General features: G+C 37.6%; 1 protein-coding gene across 3 annotated transcripts; it reads right to left on the reverse strand.

Annotated features, from left to right (window-relative positions):
• Positions 1–1,867: 1,867 nt before the first annotated feature.
• LOC104232550 (PX domain-containing protein EREL2-like) lies at positions 1,868–17,901 on the reverse strand. 3 transcript variants are annotated; one of them, XM_009785776.2, is made up of 10 exons: positions 17,494–17,901; positions 14,006–14,116; positions 8,330–8,428; positions 8,078–8,164; positions 7,610–7,718; positions 6,653–7,461; positions 5,107–5,271; positions 4,764–5,003; positions 4,123–4,338; positions 1,868–2,349 (listed from the first exon to the last, which is right to left on the reverse strand). In XM_009785776.2, exons 1-10 carry the CDS (start codon positions 17,587–17,589, stop codon positions 2,098–2,100), a joined length of 2,184 nt encoding a protein of 727 aa, XP_009784078.1. In that variant the 5' UTR covers positions 17,590–17,901; the 3' UTR covers positions 1,868–2,097. The 3 variants fall into 3 exon arrangements, with proteins under 3 accessions (XP_009784078.1, XP_009784079.1, XP_070009056.1); XM_009785777.2 differs by lacking the exon at positions 17,494–17,901 and having other exon boundaries at positions 8,330–8,420; positions 14,006–14,117; XM_070152955.1 differs by lacking the exon at positions 17,494–17,901 and having other exon boundaries at positions 8,330–8,433; positions 14,006–14,117.
• Positions 17,902–19,140: the final 1,239 nt, after the last annotated feature.

The raw sequence follows: 19,140 nt of genomic DNA on the forward strand, positions 1-19,140 counted from the left end.
ATGCTTAACGGTTCAAACAAGCGAGGATTCTTACAAAACTCTCAAGAAATCTGGGTACAAGTACTAGAAAAGGTAAAGATTTTTTAAGAACAAAAGGAGGAAAAGATTGAATGTAAAGTTTGAATGAATGAAAGAGGAGATATTTATAGTTTTCAAACGACGGTTCAAAGACTGTAGTGGCCGACCAGCAACTGACGAACATTTAATGCCATTGAGACGTGACTGAGGAGACGTTTCGTCCATTTTGTCGTTTCTGACGCAGAGTATCGAGACGAGGATCGAGGGCTCATATTGTTTCTCGCTGTTTATACTCCGAAAAACGAGGGAACTATCTGTATACGATCAAAATCGGGCTCATCTATTACATGACAGATCGGGATTGAACGTACTGGATTGAAGATTGACCTCGGGTTCCATCGAACCAGTGTACGAGGTTAGAACACCCATCTTTGAGATCATCGAGTCCATGAACCCGGAATCGACCCCGACCCCGAATGAGCTCGAGGAAACATTGTCGGACCAAATATCAAAAGGCCAAAATATCCGTAATCGGTCGGATATCACGACAGGAATCTCAGCATGTATAAATGAGAAACCGGTTAATTAGCAAATCATGAGCTTTTTTACCTTTTATAGAGTTGTACCTAAAGTAGGACTCCCCTACTATATAAAGAGGGTCTCATTATTTGTAAAGACATTGTAGCACGCATCCCAAAGCAATATACTGTTATTTTCTCTCTAAAAGTTCTTATTCAAGTGTGTTTTTATTCTGATCAAAGTGCATTCTGTTCAAGGGTGTTTCACTCTCCAAGACAGTTATCGCTCGATTCGTGTGGTTCGAATTCACTTTATCGTACTGTATTTCAATTGTAATTCAATTTATCGCTTTATGTTAATTTAATCCACGTATCCCTAAAACCACTTACAAATTCAATTGTTATCCGATTTTGAGGATAAATACATGTTTAGCTATTTTTCTAGTTAGTGGCAGATTACTGTTTCCATTTCCATGCTCTTCATTCTCTTGCTTCCTCCTCCTCCGTCTTCTTCTTCATACTGCTCCTTTTTGACTCAAAGTTTGGTATAAAAACTTTCTTTTTTCCCCTCCTTTTTTAATGTATAATTCATCTCTTCGAAATGAAATTGAAAGAACTAAAAGCAGTAATTCGGCCAACTAAAACGAAATGAATTTGAAAGAACTATGAAGTCGTTGTTATGTGGTCAATATGTGATGCATTTATTCTTTTGTTCGTTCTCTTTTGTTTGAGTATCAGAAGCATTTGGCAACTACTGTAGGAAAAAGGAAGACTCTTCTCAGATTATACTCTCCTCAGATTATTAATGTACATAATAAATCATTATATGTTATTTAATCTTATAAATTGCTCCGATCAAGTCAAATCCAAACGTGCCAACTTCATCCTTCTGATTTTCCAACATTTGCCCATCCAACAAAACTTATGATCAATATAAAAGATAGCCGTCCGGCAAAAAATATTGAACCACTTCGGCAAAACTTGTTAACAATTTAAGAAGATATGTAGAATGATGATAGTACCAAATTATGCCGGCAACCCATGTGAACAATAAAACACAGGCAAAATTTGCCCATCCGGCAAGACTTGGGAACATCTTAGTAAGATAGGTAAAATGAAGATTGCAAGTCCAAATCCTGTCCCCAATGGCCATAAGAACATTATTTACCGGGTTTGGAACATCAATTAAGGAAGATCTGGAACATAATAGGGGAATCTTCAAGTGTTAAGAAGTGTAATGCATATCAACTTGAGTTTTTTTGCGAAAATGATAAGTTTATCAAGCAGCGATGTCAGCACAAAGAAGCATATAATTCCAACGTGCTAACGCATATCCAAATCTTAAACTCGTTTATTAAATGAATAGGATTCTTTTCTTTTAAGTATGAAGTTGGACATTTTACAGAAACCTTCAATTATTGCATCTTTAGAGCAGTATACATAATGGTGCCGCGAAATTACAATACCAACAGTAATGTTGGATGTCAACTCTAGGTATTTTTAATGGGATTAGGTGCAGATTACACTAGATACGACAAAATTTTACAATATTTACGTGACTTCATCTATCTAAGTTCTTGCTTTCTACAGTTTCAATTGGAGAATCTTCACACTCTCTTGGAGGAGATGAAAGTTTCTCTTTCAGAGCATAACGGATGACAGAGTTCACCTGTTTTCTCAATTTACCATTATTGACAAGGATATTTGTCAGCACATTTCTCAACTTGTCATCTACTGTCCAGGAGTCATTATTCACATCATCCATTGTCTCAGCAGTAGAAACCGAGGATTCGGTTCCTTTGTCTGCGTTCACCTGATAAAAAACAAGTCACAAGTACTCGTATCAAAAATTGATCAACACCGTACATAAACTTATTTATACGAAATCTTGAGGTAAAGCTGAGGCCACAGGTTGGCGAATTATAAACAAACCAGAGCAACTTAAAACAAGATGCTGTAGACAGTAATTACAAAATTAGGACTTAGGTCATTCATATATACGAACCAAGTATGAGTTTCTAGTTTGGGAACCTTGGTTTAATCCATGTTCCACCTAAGAGTTTTCTCTTAGCTCATGCAAAATCAGCTGCATCATAAGTGAATATTCGTGTCTACCAGAGAACATCTACGACTTAAGGAGCAACCAAGATTTCCAAATTGCTATTTGGCGTGCCTTCAACAGTTAATTTGGACTAATCTTTTAGAAATCATCTGAAAGAGAGACTAACATATGCAAAAAGTCCAAGCCGCTGAAATCAGCTCTCAGCATCTCACATCTTCCGTAGTTATAGTACATAGAAAAGTTAAATCAACACTCCCTCTACAGGAAAGCTGTATTATGCCCTTATAATACTGCTTCCAACTCCCATTTTCAACATCATCTCTTGGGTGCAACAAGTTGACCCAAGTGACCAAACAACAATCTCATGCCCCAAGCTTGTAGGCAGTCAATGTTATCAATGCGAAGACCCAAGCCTCACTTTCATTACTTGCTAGCTACTCTTTCGTGATTCCTGAATTACTCTTCACAAGCAAGCATACACCAGGAGGTCAAACAACCAAATGTCTCATTCTTAATAAATAGCCATTATGTGCAGGTGTTCAGGCCAGGTGTCAAAAGCCTGACATTAATGGATGAAGTTTCCGGGAGGAGGCATTTCTCTTTAACTGTGAGCATATGCCTATCCAGAAATGTGTTTTACCAAACTTACATACCAACACAAACATACAGACAGAGCAGATGGAGATCAAAAGCCAGACTTTATACTTTGCTGCTCAATGAGGGAGGAAAACAAGACATTGAGTTGAGATACCACAAGCTATCTCTCAGCAAAGTAATTCCTTAGGGGAGAAACTCCGATCTCTTTTCTTTATACTAAAAAAAGAACAAGAGAAAAAACTTGGATTTCTTCTTTCCTTTCCATTTCTTTCCAGATACCTAGAAACAACACAATATAGCCGACCACAACCTGTTTGGGACTGAGGCCTAGTTGTTATGGTACCTAGAAACAACGCAATATAATCATTAAATCGAACTTCCTAGTCAAATGCCTTGTTCTTCATTGTATCTAGCATCTCAGCAGTTTGTCAGGTAAATGTTACAAGTACAGTTTATTACCAAAAGTGTTAAGTTCAAAATCAATGTCTTTCAGTGCAAGTGCTTTGGTACAGCTTACACCTAAGTTTATTGACTTTGAAAGTGTATATTGTTCCGAATATTGATTCTGTTACCTAATCTCATGGGGTTTATGTCAAACATATTTCAAGTGCCACGTTAATTTGTCTTTGACATACTTTATTTATATCCTATCTTCCCCTGTGCGGTGTGTCTTATTTACCAAATGATAAAGATGGCATAAAGTATATCCTAAATTCCAGCTGATGAGGAAGTAATGAAAGACTTCAAGCTTTACATGCCACTTTCCACTGTATAAACAGCTATCGCAAAATTGCAACTTAAAAGCCATTTAGCAGAAAAGCCATTTTGCAGAAAAATCAAAATTGAATGTGGGAACTGTCCTCTTTTTATCAGTTAGAATGTGTGAACCGTATTGAAATGTAAAAATTGGAATAACAGCTTTAATACCTCTGCAAGGATAAGGTTGATTTGATTGTCATATGCTGTGAGGAGATTCAAGGCATCTGAGCATGATGGAAAATCCATGATAAGGTCTTCTTTTTCGTTGACTAAATTAATGTTGCATTCTTCAAAGCGCTGTTGAAGAACTTGACATTCATGTAGCAGCTTCTGCCAAGATGTCCTTGCTTGTTCATTAGCTTGCCTCTCTTGTTCATAAAGTCTCTGCATAAGCAAGAGAACTTTCAGTAACAAAAATACAATAAGAGACGAGGATCCGCGGAGCTGTTAATACATGAATCAGGTTAATCCTTGAAACCAAAAGAGATCTCCACAGTGGAGCAAATATACTGATATGGTCTCAAAGTTGTTCCTCTACTGCTACACTACCCTTTTCTTTCACTCTTCTCAGAAAGTTCGGTAATGTAGATAATTTAACACATGAGAATGGAAGGAATTGCGCCAGGATCTGTTTTATATAGTGTATATTCACAGATTAAATGAAACATAATCAACAGAGAGCGAGAGAGACTGAAGGCAGTTCACACCATGACAAAGTTACAAGTTCTTGAAGAAAGGACAAACAGAGAAGAAAATTAGGCTTGGGAGGGAACTTAATGTAGACTCAGAAATGAAGTCGCAATCTATACCTCAGCCTCCAATTTTCCTTTAAGTGAATGATCTAGCTGCTGCTTCAAATCTGCTTGTGAGCCTCGAAGAGATTTTATTTCTTTAACGAGAACTTTAACATCAGCTTTTGATTTTACTTCAAGTTCTTGATGTTGTTTCTGCAACTCATCAAGCTTCCCTTTTGTAGCATCCAACTCCAGCAAGATTCTGTCTTTCTCCTGACTGGCATTGTCTTCCATGGAAGCATTGCCCAGTTTAACCTGATGAGGTTTGACACATATATAGTCTGAATTAACATTCTATCTGAGTGAGGAGAAAAATCATCACAAACTAGAGGATAATCAAGTGAAATGGCGGCAAAACCTTGTGTGAGTTCAATTTCAGTTCCATTTCAAATGACTTCTGCCGAAGCTCTTCCATATCCCACTGCATCTGGGTGACCCTTTCCCTTTCAATCAAGATTGCTTGCTCAAGGTTTTCTTTGCTTTTCTGTTTAGTAGCCTCGAGCTCCACTTCCAAATCCTTAACCTGATATAGTAACCATTGTCTCAGAACAATAGAGCATCATAGAATAATCATTTATGAGCTCTAAAATTAGGGCTTTTCAGAACAGCTATTTTCTCACAAACAAAATGGTTTATGCCTGACTAAGATGTCACCTACATTCTTCTTTTTAATATCAGTGGTGTTCGGGGAACCTTGCACGCAGCCGACACAATCTACTGGTGGCCCGTGGCTGCTACTTCCTCCAACACAAATATTGGGTAACTTGCCAACCAAGGGTTAGGCAAATGGAAAGAACTCATATAGTGTTGCCTCTGCTGGAATGGGACCTTGGTTCCCAAGGTTGTCACTATAGCTCTTAGACCGCTAAGTAATACCTCCACGGGGCGTATATTCTCATTAAAGATTAGCATGACTTTACTTCAGATTAATTTTTCTTTCAGCTATTACCTGAAGTTACTTATAAAAAAAAAAGAAACTATTAACTGAAGTTAAATCAAAATCAGAAGCAAGAAGATATGATTTTTTTTTTTTCTTTTTGAGAAAGGTTTTGCGAAGATATAAAACTTGCCAGATACATAAGTTTCTTTCTTTAATGCACAACTCTTTCAACTTCTTCACATATATGCTAAGAAAGGTATGACTTGATCAGTATTCCAATGGAACCAACCAGGAGGGTTTGCCTGATACTAAAGATGTCTAAGAAAGAATATAGGTAAAATGTTGCTTAAATGATGACTTATGAGCTTTCCCAATTGTGATCTCTTACAGTTCAAGCACTCAGGTTCCAAATTTGTTCAATATTTTAGTATTCTCCTCTACTAAAACTGAATTAATGAAGCAAATACAAACTCTTTTTCTCCTGCTTATATCAACTCATATTTCCATATGGCAGAACCTCTCTCTCTCTCTCTCTCTCACACACACACACACACAGAGGTTGGGTTCATGTGTTAAAGATATCGCAATATATTCCTTGTCTCTGCATCATTCAGGGACAGCTTTTAAAAGGCTTTTTGACAGCCATATGAAAATGGACCCAGCATCATTGGTAATTTATACTATTACTCTCGGAAGGAACACTTTCTCAGCATCATATGGGGATTTAAGGTCGTTAACCCATGATCCAAGAAGTTTAAGATCTCTCTGGTTGCTAAAGAAATATATAAACATGTTTATTCTCGAAAAGCCTTAGTAGCACCCCAACACCAAGGTTATATATTTTCTATGGCCGAAATAGATTTCACTCAATCTCCTTTTAGGGAACATGCATGATGATTAGAGGACGGAGTCTTCTAATCATGCATGATGATTGTAACTTGGGATGTTGCTATTTATTTCCCTCAGCTTTGTGCTAGCTTATACGACTAGGTTTCTTTTTCAGATAAAATATAAAAGCCAATACCTTAGTTGTGAGGTAGTCTTTCACAGCAATTTCCTGATTTAATCTTGAGATAAGATCCTCCATGTCAGTTTTTGCTGTTGTCAGTCTCCTTTGCATGGTTGTAAGTACTCTATTCATTTTTTGGCGTTGATCTGAAGGAAGTAATAATTGCACATCACTTGGCAGCAGTAAGTCAGTGTTCTCAACGTTTCCTGACGTCTCAGCCGCTCTGGGGATGTTGATCGGTCCTTGTCCGTATGAATTCGGGATTGCTGAACCTGACAATTCACTGCCTCTTTGGGAACTCGTATCACTTCCTATGCTCTCAGCTGATAACTTTCTAGCATGATGGATAACTTTGGCGTTCTCCAGCTCCGAAGAAAGTCCGCTTATACCATCAGTACTAACAGCAAGATCAGACGATCTGGAAGTATTTCCATTGGCTTTATTGTTCTCTTCAAATTTATTAATCTCTCTACTGTGCACCCTATGTCTAGGATAATTTCCAAGTTGTTCTAGAATAGCCTGACCCATGAACAAGCCTTCGTCAATGTTGGACATTCCATACTTCACAAACTTATCTATTGGACTTGTCACATCCTCATCCAACGAGAGATCATCTGTCCCAAAATCAGAGTTATTATCCCTTCCAAGGCGTGGTGTGCCAACATCAGATATCTCATAAGCTGTGTCACTACCATAATCTGATGTGAGCGATGAACTCGCAGTTATTGCAGACAAGCTTGCACTAGGATGAACTTGAAGGGAAGAAACAGAACTATTCAGAAAAGGATTTGATTCTGAAGCATGTTGGTTTTCATCTTGGAAAGCTGAAAGAATTATAGCAATAAATGTTACCAATTAGACATAACAAAAAGATAACTTAGATACAAAGCTAAAAATTAGTTCAGCCACATGTCCAATCTTTTTCAGAGAAATGAATTTTAAAGGACAATAGTATAGTAGCAACAGACATACAAGATCTAGCAGCAGCTTCCAGTTCGAGAAAAGATGCCACTGGAGCACTTCTTGAAACATCAATATCAGAGAGTAATTTGGTCATCCACTCCTCCAAGGAAGATCGTCTCTGGAAACCATACAAGTATATGAAAAATTAGAATATCATATAGAACTACAGCTGCAATTTCACTTGGAAAGAAATCTTTGTAGTTACCCAACATTTCATTAACAATTTTAATATCCAATAGTTTTGTGCAATTTATGTTTCACTAGAAACAAAAAAGCCATTTGACATGAGAATAATGAAGAGAAAAAGTCTTCAAAATCAAATTCCACAAAATAAAAACTAAACATACAGAAGTCTGACTCTAATTTAAAGATGTACGAGATTCTCCCCCAAATTAAAGTTTTAGCTACAAAAAACGACAAATGACAACAATTTCATCACACATCGTATATGAGGAAACTAGCAAGTACAATGCTTACCTCTTCTAGTAGGGTTCTAGTTTTTATCCGCAAGAAACCCTTGGGTGGGGCAGGAGGAATATTCTTCCTTGGAAACATTCTTTTCAGCTGTGACACAGAATCAACCACACTATCAAATACCCTGAGATTATCTAAATACTCATAAGAGATAACTGGTCGACTTCGATCGTGGTCCAAGAAATTTCACGAATCCTCTTAACGTAAAAATTTAGAAAAAGAAAAAGCAACTGAAAAGAGCGTATGCAAACTCACAGCAGCTAGAAACTTCAAGAAATCATTGAACCTTCTTAATACGACTCGGGTAGTTGTATTCCCTTCTGGTGATTGTAAGCCAACCAAAACCCTGTAAAACTGCCCTTTAAGAATGTTAAGTTTAAACCTCTATAAAAGCTAACACATAAGAACCGAATCTTGACAAAGGGAAAAAAAATGCAACAGGTTATAAGTTGACTATAGGCAAGGTCCCCTGGACCCAGGTCCAAGTTTGAGATGTAAAAATGAGTTCAACATGAGTATTTCAAACTTCATTTCTAGTAAGCTATTAATGATAAGAAAATAACTAGAGAAATGCCAGCTTCTCACGTGAAAACTTATAAGAAATAAAGAAAAGAAAAGAAACAACAACAAACGCAGTATAATCACACTAGTGGGGTCTGGGAGGGTAGAGTGTATGCAGACCTTACCTCTACTCGGTGAAGGTAAGAGGCTGTTTCCGATAGACCATCGGCTCAAGAAAAGATAAAAAAAGAAGAAAGGGAATAATAGGTGGAAGAAGAAGAAGGAGGAGGAGGAGAAGAAAGGAAGGAAAACTTAATTAACTCATTTTGTAGCTGAAAATGATTTAACCTTTTTGCACTTTGTCAGAAGGAATGATAGTACTTATTCCAGTTTATAAAATTTTACCTACACATGTCGAGAACTCTAACATACATTCAATTACTCATCTTGTCAAAGTATGATTTCCTTCGCTAGAGGCAGGGAAAAAACTCAACCCAGCACCACCTGCTTCTTCAAAGTTTGAAAATCCATGGAGAATTTCTAGTCCCATCACAACCAGAAAGTGACGATAAGAGAAATGATGCCCAAATTTCTATTTTGCATCTAAGTTGCAGTAATTTGTTAAAAAAAGATAGATTCGTGATACACAACCATTCCCATAGTTAGATTCAGAATCAGCTTATCACAATAAATAAGGGTGAAAAAACCATGGGAAGACGACAAAAAGCTCATTATAAAAATTGTGAACATCCTCAAACCTGGGAACTGACATATGCTAGGACCAACTATGCAAAAGGGCCCAAGACTACTACTGAATGATAGGTTCAAAATAAAGTGGGGACACTGCATAGATGAATCTGCAGATCAATCATAGCGAAAAGCAGAAGAAATCAAGGTGCAGACTGTTACTCCTTTCTTAACTTTGGGGTTACTGATTTGACTAAGCACAAAGATTAGGAAAGAAAGATCGCCTGCTGCAATATAACTCTAGGTTGGGGCAAATTGAGATCTCTTGGGCAACTTTGAGGGCTTCATCTGGACACCAAAAGGCACAATGATTAATCATTGGCAAGTTGTATGGATGAAATAAGCTGACATGATCCTACACCCAAGGAAGTGGCTTAACGGTCAATGAAGTGGGTGAAAACCTTGGAGATCAGTGTTCGAATCCAGCACAAAATAAAAACGTTAGGTGACTTCTTCCCATTTGTCTAGGCTCCGTGGATAGAGTTACCTCATACCTATGTTGGTGGGAGGTCAGAATAATCGAGGTGCGCACAAGTTGACCCGGAGACATCCGTTTTAAAAAAATAAATAATAAGATGACACAATCATTCTGCTCACGACAATCCAATAAGTTCTTCAAGTGAAACATTATACATTCCATCTTCTAAAACCAACACTTGCATGTTATTTAATATAGCCTAATACATAAAATGACACATAAACATGTACCCCAAATCCCTGTTACACACCTGTTGACCACGGGAATATTTTCAAATACTCAACCTTTCAAAATTGTATCTATTACACACCACTTTAATATTTGACCACTTCTTTTAAATAGGTGTATGTCACGCACCAATATCGTCGTGACATGTGTCATTAAGTTAAAAAATAAAAAAAAGGTCTCCAGCAAAGTTTTTAAAAATAAAAAAAAAGGAACCCAGGCAAAAAAGAAAAAAAGAAAAAGGAACTCATTTTCTTCCCAAGACCAACCACCATGGCTGCGCCCACCTTCATCTTAATTTCAGCTACCAAAATTTTTAAAATCAAGCTTAGACTTCTTCAAGTCTAAGATCCAACACTTAATTCAAAATATTGTTCTTTGGTATTCTTCAACAAGTTTCAATCCAACTCTCAATTCATCTCCAAATGAGTTCCAACTTGAAATGGAGCTTCCGATCAACAACTAATTCAGTATCCAAATATCAATTTTAGTAAAAAAATAATTTCACATAAACAATTTTAGTATTGTTCTCTTGATTTTTCGGGCCAATAATTGCACTTTTTGAATCAAAAATTTTTGGGTCTAATTGAAATCGCACTTTTCGAGCCAACAATTTCACACCAATCTCTTGATAATCCGAAAATGCTTTATTTACTAGTTGAAAAACGAAAAAAAAAAGTTTGGAAAGTAACAAAAAAAAAAAAACTAGAAAGAGGTTCTCAGAGCATTAATGGAGGAAGAAAAATGAAGGAGATGAATTAAAAAAAAAAAAGAAATGGGAAAAGTTGGACATGTGGTGTTTTTATGAGGCTTCAAATACAGAACTTTTTAGTTCACTCGCCTTATTTGTGTGTAAAGGATGCGCATGCCATGTAGGCAAAGTGGTGTGTAATAGATACAATTTTGAAAGATTGAGTGTTTGAAAATATTCCCGTGGTCAACAAGTGTGTAACAGGGATTTGAGTACAAGATCAGGTGTCATTTTATGTATTCTGCCTTTAATATACAATAATATGTATATGCTATTATGAATCTGCACCACGTGCAAGTAATAAACCTGTTCATTTTTATTTTTTTTGAGAAAGGTTAAAGAATAGACCTGTTAACTTTTTTTAAGCAAAGAGATCCTTTTTTGCAATATAGTTAGCTCAACACCAATTAAGAACCCCCGAGGAACTCCAAGAATTCCTGTTATACATCTGTTCCGACGCTCAACTCCTTTTTCCAGATTCATGAATGTTGAATCAACTGAACACATTTCTACATCTGTTCCACTTCTGAAAGATGCAGTATTATATCACCTAACCTCAGATGCAGACACGTAAAGTTATGGACACAAAAGGCCTTCATGCAGATAGGAAACACCGATCACTTGGCAATTAAGCACATAGAAAAACTTAAGGTACTATAGTTTACCAAAGTATACACATCCACGATCACATACTAAATCTTCATAAGCTGACAATAAAGGTACATACAATATAAGATACTTAATTTTCTTTGATAAATTGTATGGTTCAATTATTGTTCTGTTATCCAATTAAGTAACTTAAGTTGCTAATACATGAACTGTTGGCCAAGCTTTAGGCAAATGTCACATAGGAGAGTTTAGAGGAGGACCTAGACAAAATTCTAAGAAACACCACGGGAAGGATAGATGAAACAAGATAAGAAAGGAACCGGTAAAATGAAGGTTGGTGGTAAAATCGCATCAAGAACTCAAGGGGATTAAGAGTGAAGCGAATTGATCCAAAAGCAGTTGGATAAACAACCAGAAAAAGAAAACTCAAAGGGTTGAAGTTCTTTGTTTGTTTGAGTTTTCTTCATGACATCCAAGGACACTGCAAGAATTTTATTTGGTACTAAAGTTAACTATTCAACCCCCCTTAGGTGCATCTTAATATATCATACTTGCGCACTGAGAGAAAGAATACAACTATTTTAATGTATAGACGATTCCATCTAGTGAGAATAAGCTAAGTCTTTCTTGCCACACTTACATTGCGACCGGTGTTTGATAAGAATCTTTTAAGTTTGGACAAGATAGTACGACAGGATAAAGATAGCTGGAGGATTAAGAGAATCCCTAGTTTTAGAAAATCTTTAGTTTATCCATAAAGACATGATTGAATTGGGGAATGAAACGGGCCCAAATGGAGTGGAATGGACATAGAGGATTCATATACCCCAACTGGTATGCAATTGAGGTGTATTATTTTTTCTTGTACAAGAGAAAAAAGATATAAAAGGCTATAGCTAAAATGGAAAGTATAACTCAAAGTCGGATAATACAGGTTTTACTCCCTCCAACCCAATTCAGTTGGTCTTATCACAAGGAGAGTTACAAGTTTTAAATACTAATGCAATGCTGCGATAATTTTGAAAATTATAGCAAGAGTTCTTTCTTTTCTAGGAAAACAGAACCATTTTATAGTGCAATGCAAGCAAGATTACGTCACAATATCACATTAGTTGACAATGTTCAGTCTGTCCCTACCAACCCAACATAGAAAGTAAAAGAGATGGATAATCAATTAGATGCATTAAGTGCATCCATTCCAACAAGTGAGGCTTGCTCAGTTGGTAAAAGCACCTCCACCCACAACCGATAGGTCCTGGGTTCGAGTCACGCTAGAGGGTAAGTGTGGAAACACTATAGATACTCCTAAATTGGGAGAGGTTTAAAAAAAAAGTGCATCCATTCCTAAAGTGTCGGGAATCTGTGACGAAAAACAAAAATGCTCAAATATCATAACTCAAAATGCTGAATAGCCGAAAAGCGTATAAGAAGTGAGAGACATAGTGGTTTTAAGCACAAACTGCATGTTCTAGTGAATAATGGGGAAATGAGTTTGTTCTAAACTAGTCTGGGGTGCAGGGGATGATGCCGGGTTTGGTGAAGGATGCACTGCATAGTTAGGTCGCTAGAATGAGGAATAGAAGACGCATGGCATGGGACGTTACCCTGCTAGCCATCATGTGAGTCTTGTGGGAAAGAGAGAAAATAGGAAGGCTATTGAGGGGTTAGAAAATGATTTTGGACATATGGGAATAACCTCTTATTCATAGTTAAGTTTTGTGCACCCATGAAGTTCCTGTTTGTATAGAAGATTGGTGAAAATTGTAGAGCACCATATTGTTTTGTACATTCTTTACCTTTTGGTATACAGCGTGTATGCAGAAGTTTCTCCCACATTAATAAAATTAATTTACCTTTAACAACAATGATGACAAAATAAAAATAGACATGTAATGTAAGAAAAAAATTAACTATAAACTATAAAAAAAATATGGAGAATGCAACAATAAAAACCGACCGCAAAGAAATGAAATGTACAGAGCAAAGACCATCTGAATCTTTCTTTTTTTTTTCAGTTAAAGCATCTAAAAATGTTTAATACCAATTTAAATTTTTGATTCACATGCAAAGATTCAGGTTTAACCTTTTAATTCAAATTTACTAACTACTTTTACAATAACTAAACATTATTTTTCTGATAAGTATAATAAATAACATATGTGTTCACACCATTCCTTTTTAACAATTGATATATCCACGTATCAACTATATTCATTATCTAGAGCTACCCTCTTTTTTCTCTTTTTCATTTTTTTTTCCCTTCGGGATACCCTTTTAAGAAAAAGTCAGTGGTTGCCAAAGCACATGCTATGTCTTAACCCCTTGGGGCCTGAACTAAAATGCCTTGGTGAAGCATTGAGCCTGCGTTGCACTAGGTTTTAGGGGTTAAATGTGCTTTTTAACAAGAACGATTCATCAAAGCGTCTCGATGGCCATAGGAATTCTACCTGAAGATCAAGAGCATCTTCTGTTTAAAAACACATACTATGAAATCATTAGCACCATGTCTTTAGCATTTCATATCTTTAATAATCCTTATTCAACTATTTGTTTGAGATATACTAGTATCTATAGCAAAATGAAATGAACATTTAACTGCATGGATAAAAAGGCTGATTACCACTACGGGATCTGAATTTGTTGATTTTGCCAGGACAACCCACGAAGGAATTGTAACACAGTAGCTCCAGCCCGTGTGAGGATCATGAGGCCAAACAGTTTCTCTTCCAGCCTGGATAGCACGTTAAGCATATGTAAGTATTTTCTAGGAAAAAACAAAATAATATCTGACAGCAAGTTTGGAAGGTAGATCTATTTTTTTAAAAACAATTGTGCACTGGTACAAGTTAAACGAGCTCTATGCTCCATCCCTTTGAGAGAAAGTGATTTGAAGAGAATGACATTTGGCAAGGGAAATAATGTGGAGTAGATTAACCACGAGCTGTATCCTCAATTAGGTCATAAAGATATAGCATTAGTTACCAAACAAAAAAAGGAAGACTTGGTATAAGGCTATAAGCAATCCTTATTCCATTCAAATTCTACAATCCCATATACAAGTTCAGAAACTAATTGAATCTTGGAAGAATGCCTTGTTTCAGAGACCAGAAATGGCTAATATGATGATGCTAGATGTAAGCTTCTCATATATCACACAAGCAAAGTTAACAAAGAAGGTTATTAAATCAAACTGCCAAGTGGAGAACAGTGATGATATGAACAACCAAATTCAGTGTTTTGTCTCAGGAAAAAAAAAAAGGAACCTAATTCAGTGCCATCAAGTATGAAGTATGTATCAGTAGTCACAGCAATAAGACAATCCACTTGCTCTTAGCATTTTAGATTATCTGCTATTAAAGTCAAGCTAATATCCTTGGTAGGGAGAGCTTCCCCCGAATGGGACCCTACATGGCGCGAATCCAGATATAGTTGGGCTCCAATGCGGGTACCGGACACCGAGTGAGAAACCAAAAAAAAAAAGTCAAGCTAATATCAAATACTGGCACAACAGAAGTTATCCAACTTTTTCTGACCTAAGATATTTTCTGTACATGCATAAATATCTTTTGTGTTTTTTTTAAATTAAGTAGCTAGGTATAAACACACATAAATAATTGAACTATGATCGTGAGTTCTGATTACATGCTTCTTTATCAGAAGAAAAGACAGTCCTGGTTACATGCTTCACCACCCATCCCGCTCCATTATGCATCGTGGACAATAAGAAAGTCAACAAAGAGTATTAATGTAAACTTAACGATAACAGGGGAGCAAACAATAAGCAACAAGCACCAGGAAATCAACTATGACTACCTATCAATCTAATCAAGGATGCTCGGGTTTTATGCACTAGATAATAGTTAGAATGGACATAATATTCACCCAAATTATGAATAGCTACATCTAAGTTTTATTGTTACGGCTTACTTAGATTCTAATGTGTTTTCCGCATTAGAATGAACTAGAGGTTTTCCGCAATACAGAGGAAAAGGAAGAGTTAGAAGGAACTTTTGATGAACTAGAGGTTCTTGCAGTTTTGAAGTCATGTGCCCCTGACAAAGCACCAGATCCTGATGATTACACTATGGCTTTTTTCAAAAGTGCTGGGATTACATCAAGTCAGACATTTAAAATGCCCTCAACTACTTCCATCATAACTGGCAAATGGTGAGATCCAGCAATGCCTCTTTGATTGCACTCATTCCAAAAAAAAGGTGCAATTGAGCTTAGAGACTTCAGGCATATTAGTCTAATAGGCAGTGTCTACAAGCTACTTGCAAAAATTCTGGCTGAAAGATTGAAGGTGGTCATTGGAAATCTGATTTCAAGTCAGCAAAGTGTGTTCTTGAAAAAAACGCAAATCACAGATGCCTCCCTAATTGCCAATGAGGTTTTGAATTGGAGAATTAAAAGTGGTGAAACAGGTATCATTTGCAAATTGGATATTGAAAAGGCTTTTGATCAGTCAAATTGGTCCTACTTAATCAATATCCTGAAGAAGATGGGCTTTGGTGATAGATGGATAAGGATGATTTATTTCTCCTTTTCCACTGTGAAGTATTCAGTGTTGGTTAATAGAAGTCCGGTTAGCTTTTTTTTTCCCCTCAAAAGGGGTGACTTTCTTTCCCCATTTCTCTTTATTTTGGCTATGAAAGGTCTAACTCATATGCTGGAGAATGCTAGAGAATGGCAATGGGTACATGGGTTTCAAATAGGCAGAATTCCAGCTAATGCAGTCACTATTTCTCATCTGCTTTATGCAGATGACACTCTAATTTTTTGTAGTGCAGAGAGACCCAAATACTCAACTTGAACCTTACTTTACTGATCTTTGAAGCAATTTCTGGGTTACACATCAACATGCTCAAAAGTATCATTTATCCCGTTAATGAAGTCCCCAACTTAGAAGAACTAGCTGATATTCTTTGTTGCAAAACAGGAACTTTCCCTACCAGCTAGAGAGTTGATAAAGCCATCAAGAGAATCTAGAGAACAATCCCATCAATAATTTTTTGGTGTTTTTTTGGTGTTTATGGAAGGAAAGGAACCGCAGATGTTTTGAAGGAATCTCAACTTCAACCCACACTCTGAAGGCTAGATGCTTAGTTAGTTTGTTCAATTGGAACTTTTACACCCCTGTAAACAGTTTTTGGATTTTGTTAGTTCCCTGGTATTAGCATAGTTACTGTATTGGGGATAACCTTTTGCTGTTTACAGTTTTTTTGCCATGACAGCTCCTAGTTTGTACTAGAGCTATTCTTTCTCCTTTTGTAATTCTGCATCTTCTTTATGCCTTACTAATGCAATTTGATTACTTCATAAAAGAAAGTGTGTTTTCCGCAACAACATTCAAACTGAGATATCAAGGCAAAGAAACAATTATGCCCATAAATGAACATCTGCCCCTTCCATAAGAAAGATAAAGCCAATATTTGATTTCTCAAAAAAAAAAAAAAATGTTTCATCTTTAGTCTCACATATAGTATCGTACAAGTTATGGCCTATTGATATCAAGCTATGTCAATAGGCACGGCTACAGGTATACACCCGCTACAACAGTGTGCAAATATCCAAACCATGTACATGTAATATCTGCTAATTTCTAGTGTGTATTGAACAATGTGCACGAGGTAGCCACCATCTATGTCACACCTATGTTGCATCACACATATTCGACATTAATACGCAAGGCAAATGAAGGATCCCTGTAATATAGGTGCCAAGCAATTTACTTAAATCCACTTACTTGAAAATGTCTATGAATAGTGTGTGTATACACTCGAATCTCCCAACAGGCTCCGCCTTACTATGGTGATCAATCAGCTAGGAGACAAACAGACAGCTAACTCGACATAGTGGCTAAATTCACAGGTCTTTCCTAATAAAGCTGATGTATTTCCTTCAAAGAACTGATAAGAAGTCTAACTCTACTGTATCCAATCCCAATTTAACACTTCCGCACTAAATTCAGCATGATCAAACATTACCCACAAAAATTCCATACATACTATTCACTATTCAGTTTATCCAATGATCCCAAATAGATCAATAAACTACCTTAAGCAGATCGATCAATTAAAAGGGGAAATGGAAAAGAAAAAGACTGACCCATAATTTGGGAGGGGGGCTCCAATCCATACCCAATGGCAAAGGCGAAGTCCCATCATGTCTATGCTTCGGCGGACTCTGTCTTTGCCTCTGCATAGCTCAATCACCAATCAAATCAAACCCCTCTTTCTCTGTTTAGACAAAAAATCAATCAGTTGGTGGGCGACTCGGGCAAATTTGATATGATGTTTCTCCCCCAAGAGAGAGAGAAACTATTGCGATTTTAACGAAGAAGAAGAATTTAGTGGGAAGTGGAAAGTCTGGAAAAGCAACAATCTTTGTTTCTTGTGTATGTAAAAGTGCAATTGATCTCTGAGCTTCTTAACCCGCGCATGATAACAAAATAGAGTTAAACGTGGCTAAAATGTGCTTTGTTTCGATTCCTTTCTTCTCCGCCCAGGGACGAGCGCGTGTGCCACGCGGAAAATTGCCTCGTAACCAAATTTACTTTTTTATGCCAACTGTGATCACAATAACAAAGACAAAATTTTATATTTTTCACCTAATTAATAAAACCTAGTCGAGGTTTTAAGGCGACGAAATTCGCTATGCCGTAATTGCTTTTAGCAAAATAATTATGCAACGAGACTCAGACAGTGAAAGAACGTCCTAACGAGGGGGCCACGGAGCGGACGACCCCTTTCGCGGCTTTTTTTGATGGCGTGGATTCTACCGCCACGGAGGACGTCACCGGGTTGCGTGACTTAGAGGTGTCGAGGATGAGTTCATCTTCGGGAACAAGCGGGCCTTCCTCAAGCCCGAAACTAATCAATCGGTTCCCAGCTCCGAGTGTGGATCCTGATCGAAAGAGATCGATCGTCATTTTCATTCCGTAGGACGCCCGGGTTCTCTCTACCCCCGTAGGGGTGGCCAGTTACCTTTGGTGTCTGGTGACCGAGGAAGATCAAACAAAGATGAACGAGGTGGACGCGCCCTGCCTGTTCAGCGAAGCACAACAGGCGCTACATCGGGTAGCTTCAAATACCTTTTTGATGACCTTTGATTTGCACTTAGACTAATTTGTAGATAATCCTAACATTTTTCTTTGTTTCTGTAGGCCTCGATGCTTCAACATGAAACTTTTCTTCGATATCGGGATGAGCTAAACCATCTTGAGGCCGAGGTTCGAGGGCTCACTGAGAAGAGAGACTTACAAACTTCTCAGCGAGCAATGTGAAGGGGAGGCTAAGAGCCTCGGAGCTGAGCTAGAGGTGGCTCGGAAGGTGCACGTCGACCTGGTCGAGCAGGTAAAAATATTTGAGGTTAGTGACGATGAACTAGACTCGGTGACTAATGGTCGGAATATGCAGGTCCAACAGAAGATCGATCGGATCGACCAGCTTCGAGCTGAGATGGATGTTGTCAAGGCTGAGGCCGATGAATGGAGAGGCAGGATGGACTGCATGTCCTCGAAAAAAGAGACTACTCGGGCACAGCTGACTTCGGCGAAGGTCCAGCTTCGAACGGCAAAGGAAAAGGCCGAGGTGCAAGCTAAAAAGGTTGAGGAGCTCCAGTCTTAGCTAAGTTCGACCGTCTCTAATCGAGAAACTCTGGCCAAGGAGCTTGAAGCGGCCAAGTCAGTGGCCGTTGTGGTTAAAGCCGATGCCGACGACATGGTGGCCCAATATAAGGCCGATGTCGAGGCGG

This window comes from Nicotiana sylvestris, chromosome 8 (genome assembly GCF_000393655.2).
Source record: "Nicotiana sylvestris chromosome 8, ASM39365v2, whole genome shotgun sequence".
NCBI classification, from domain to species: domain Eukaryota; kingdom Viridiplantae; phylum Streptophyta; class Magnoliopsida; order Solanales; family Solanaceae; genus Nicotiana; species Nicotiana sylvestris.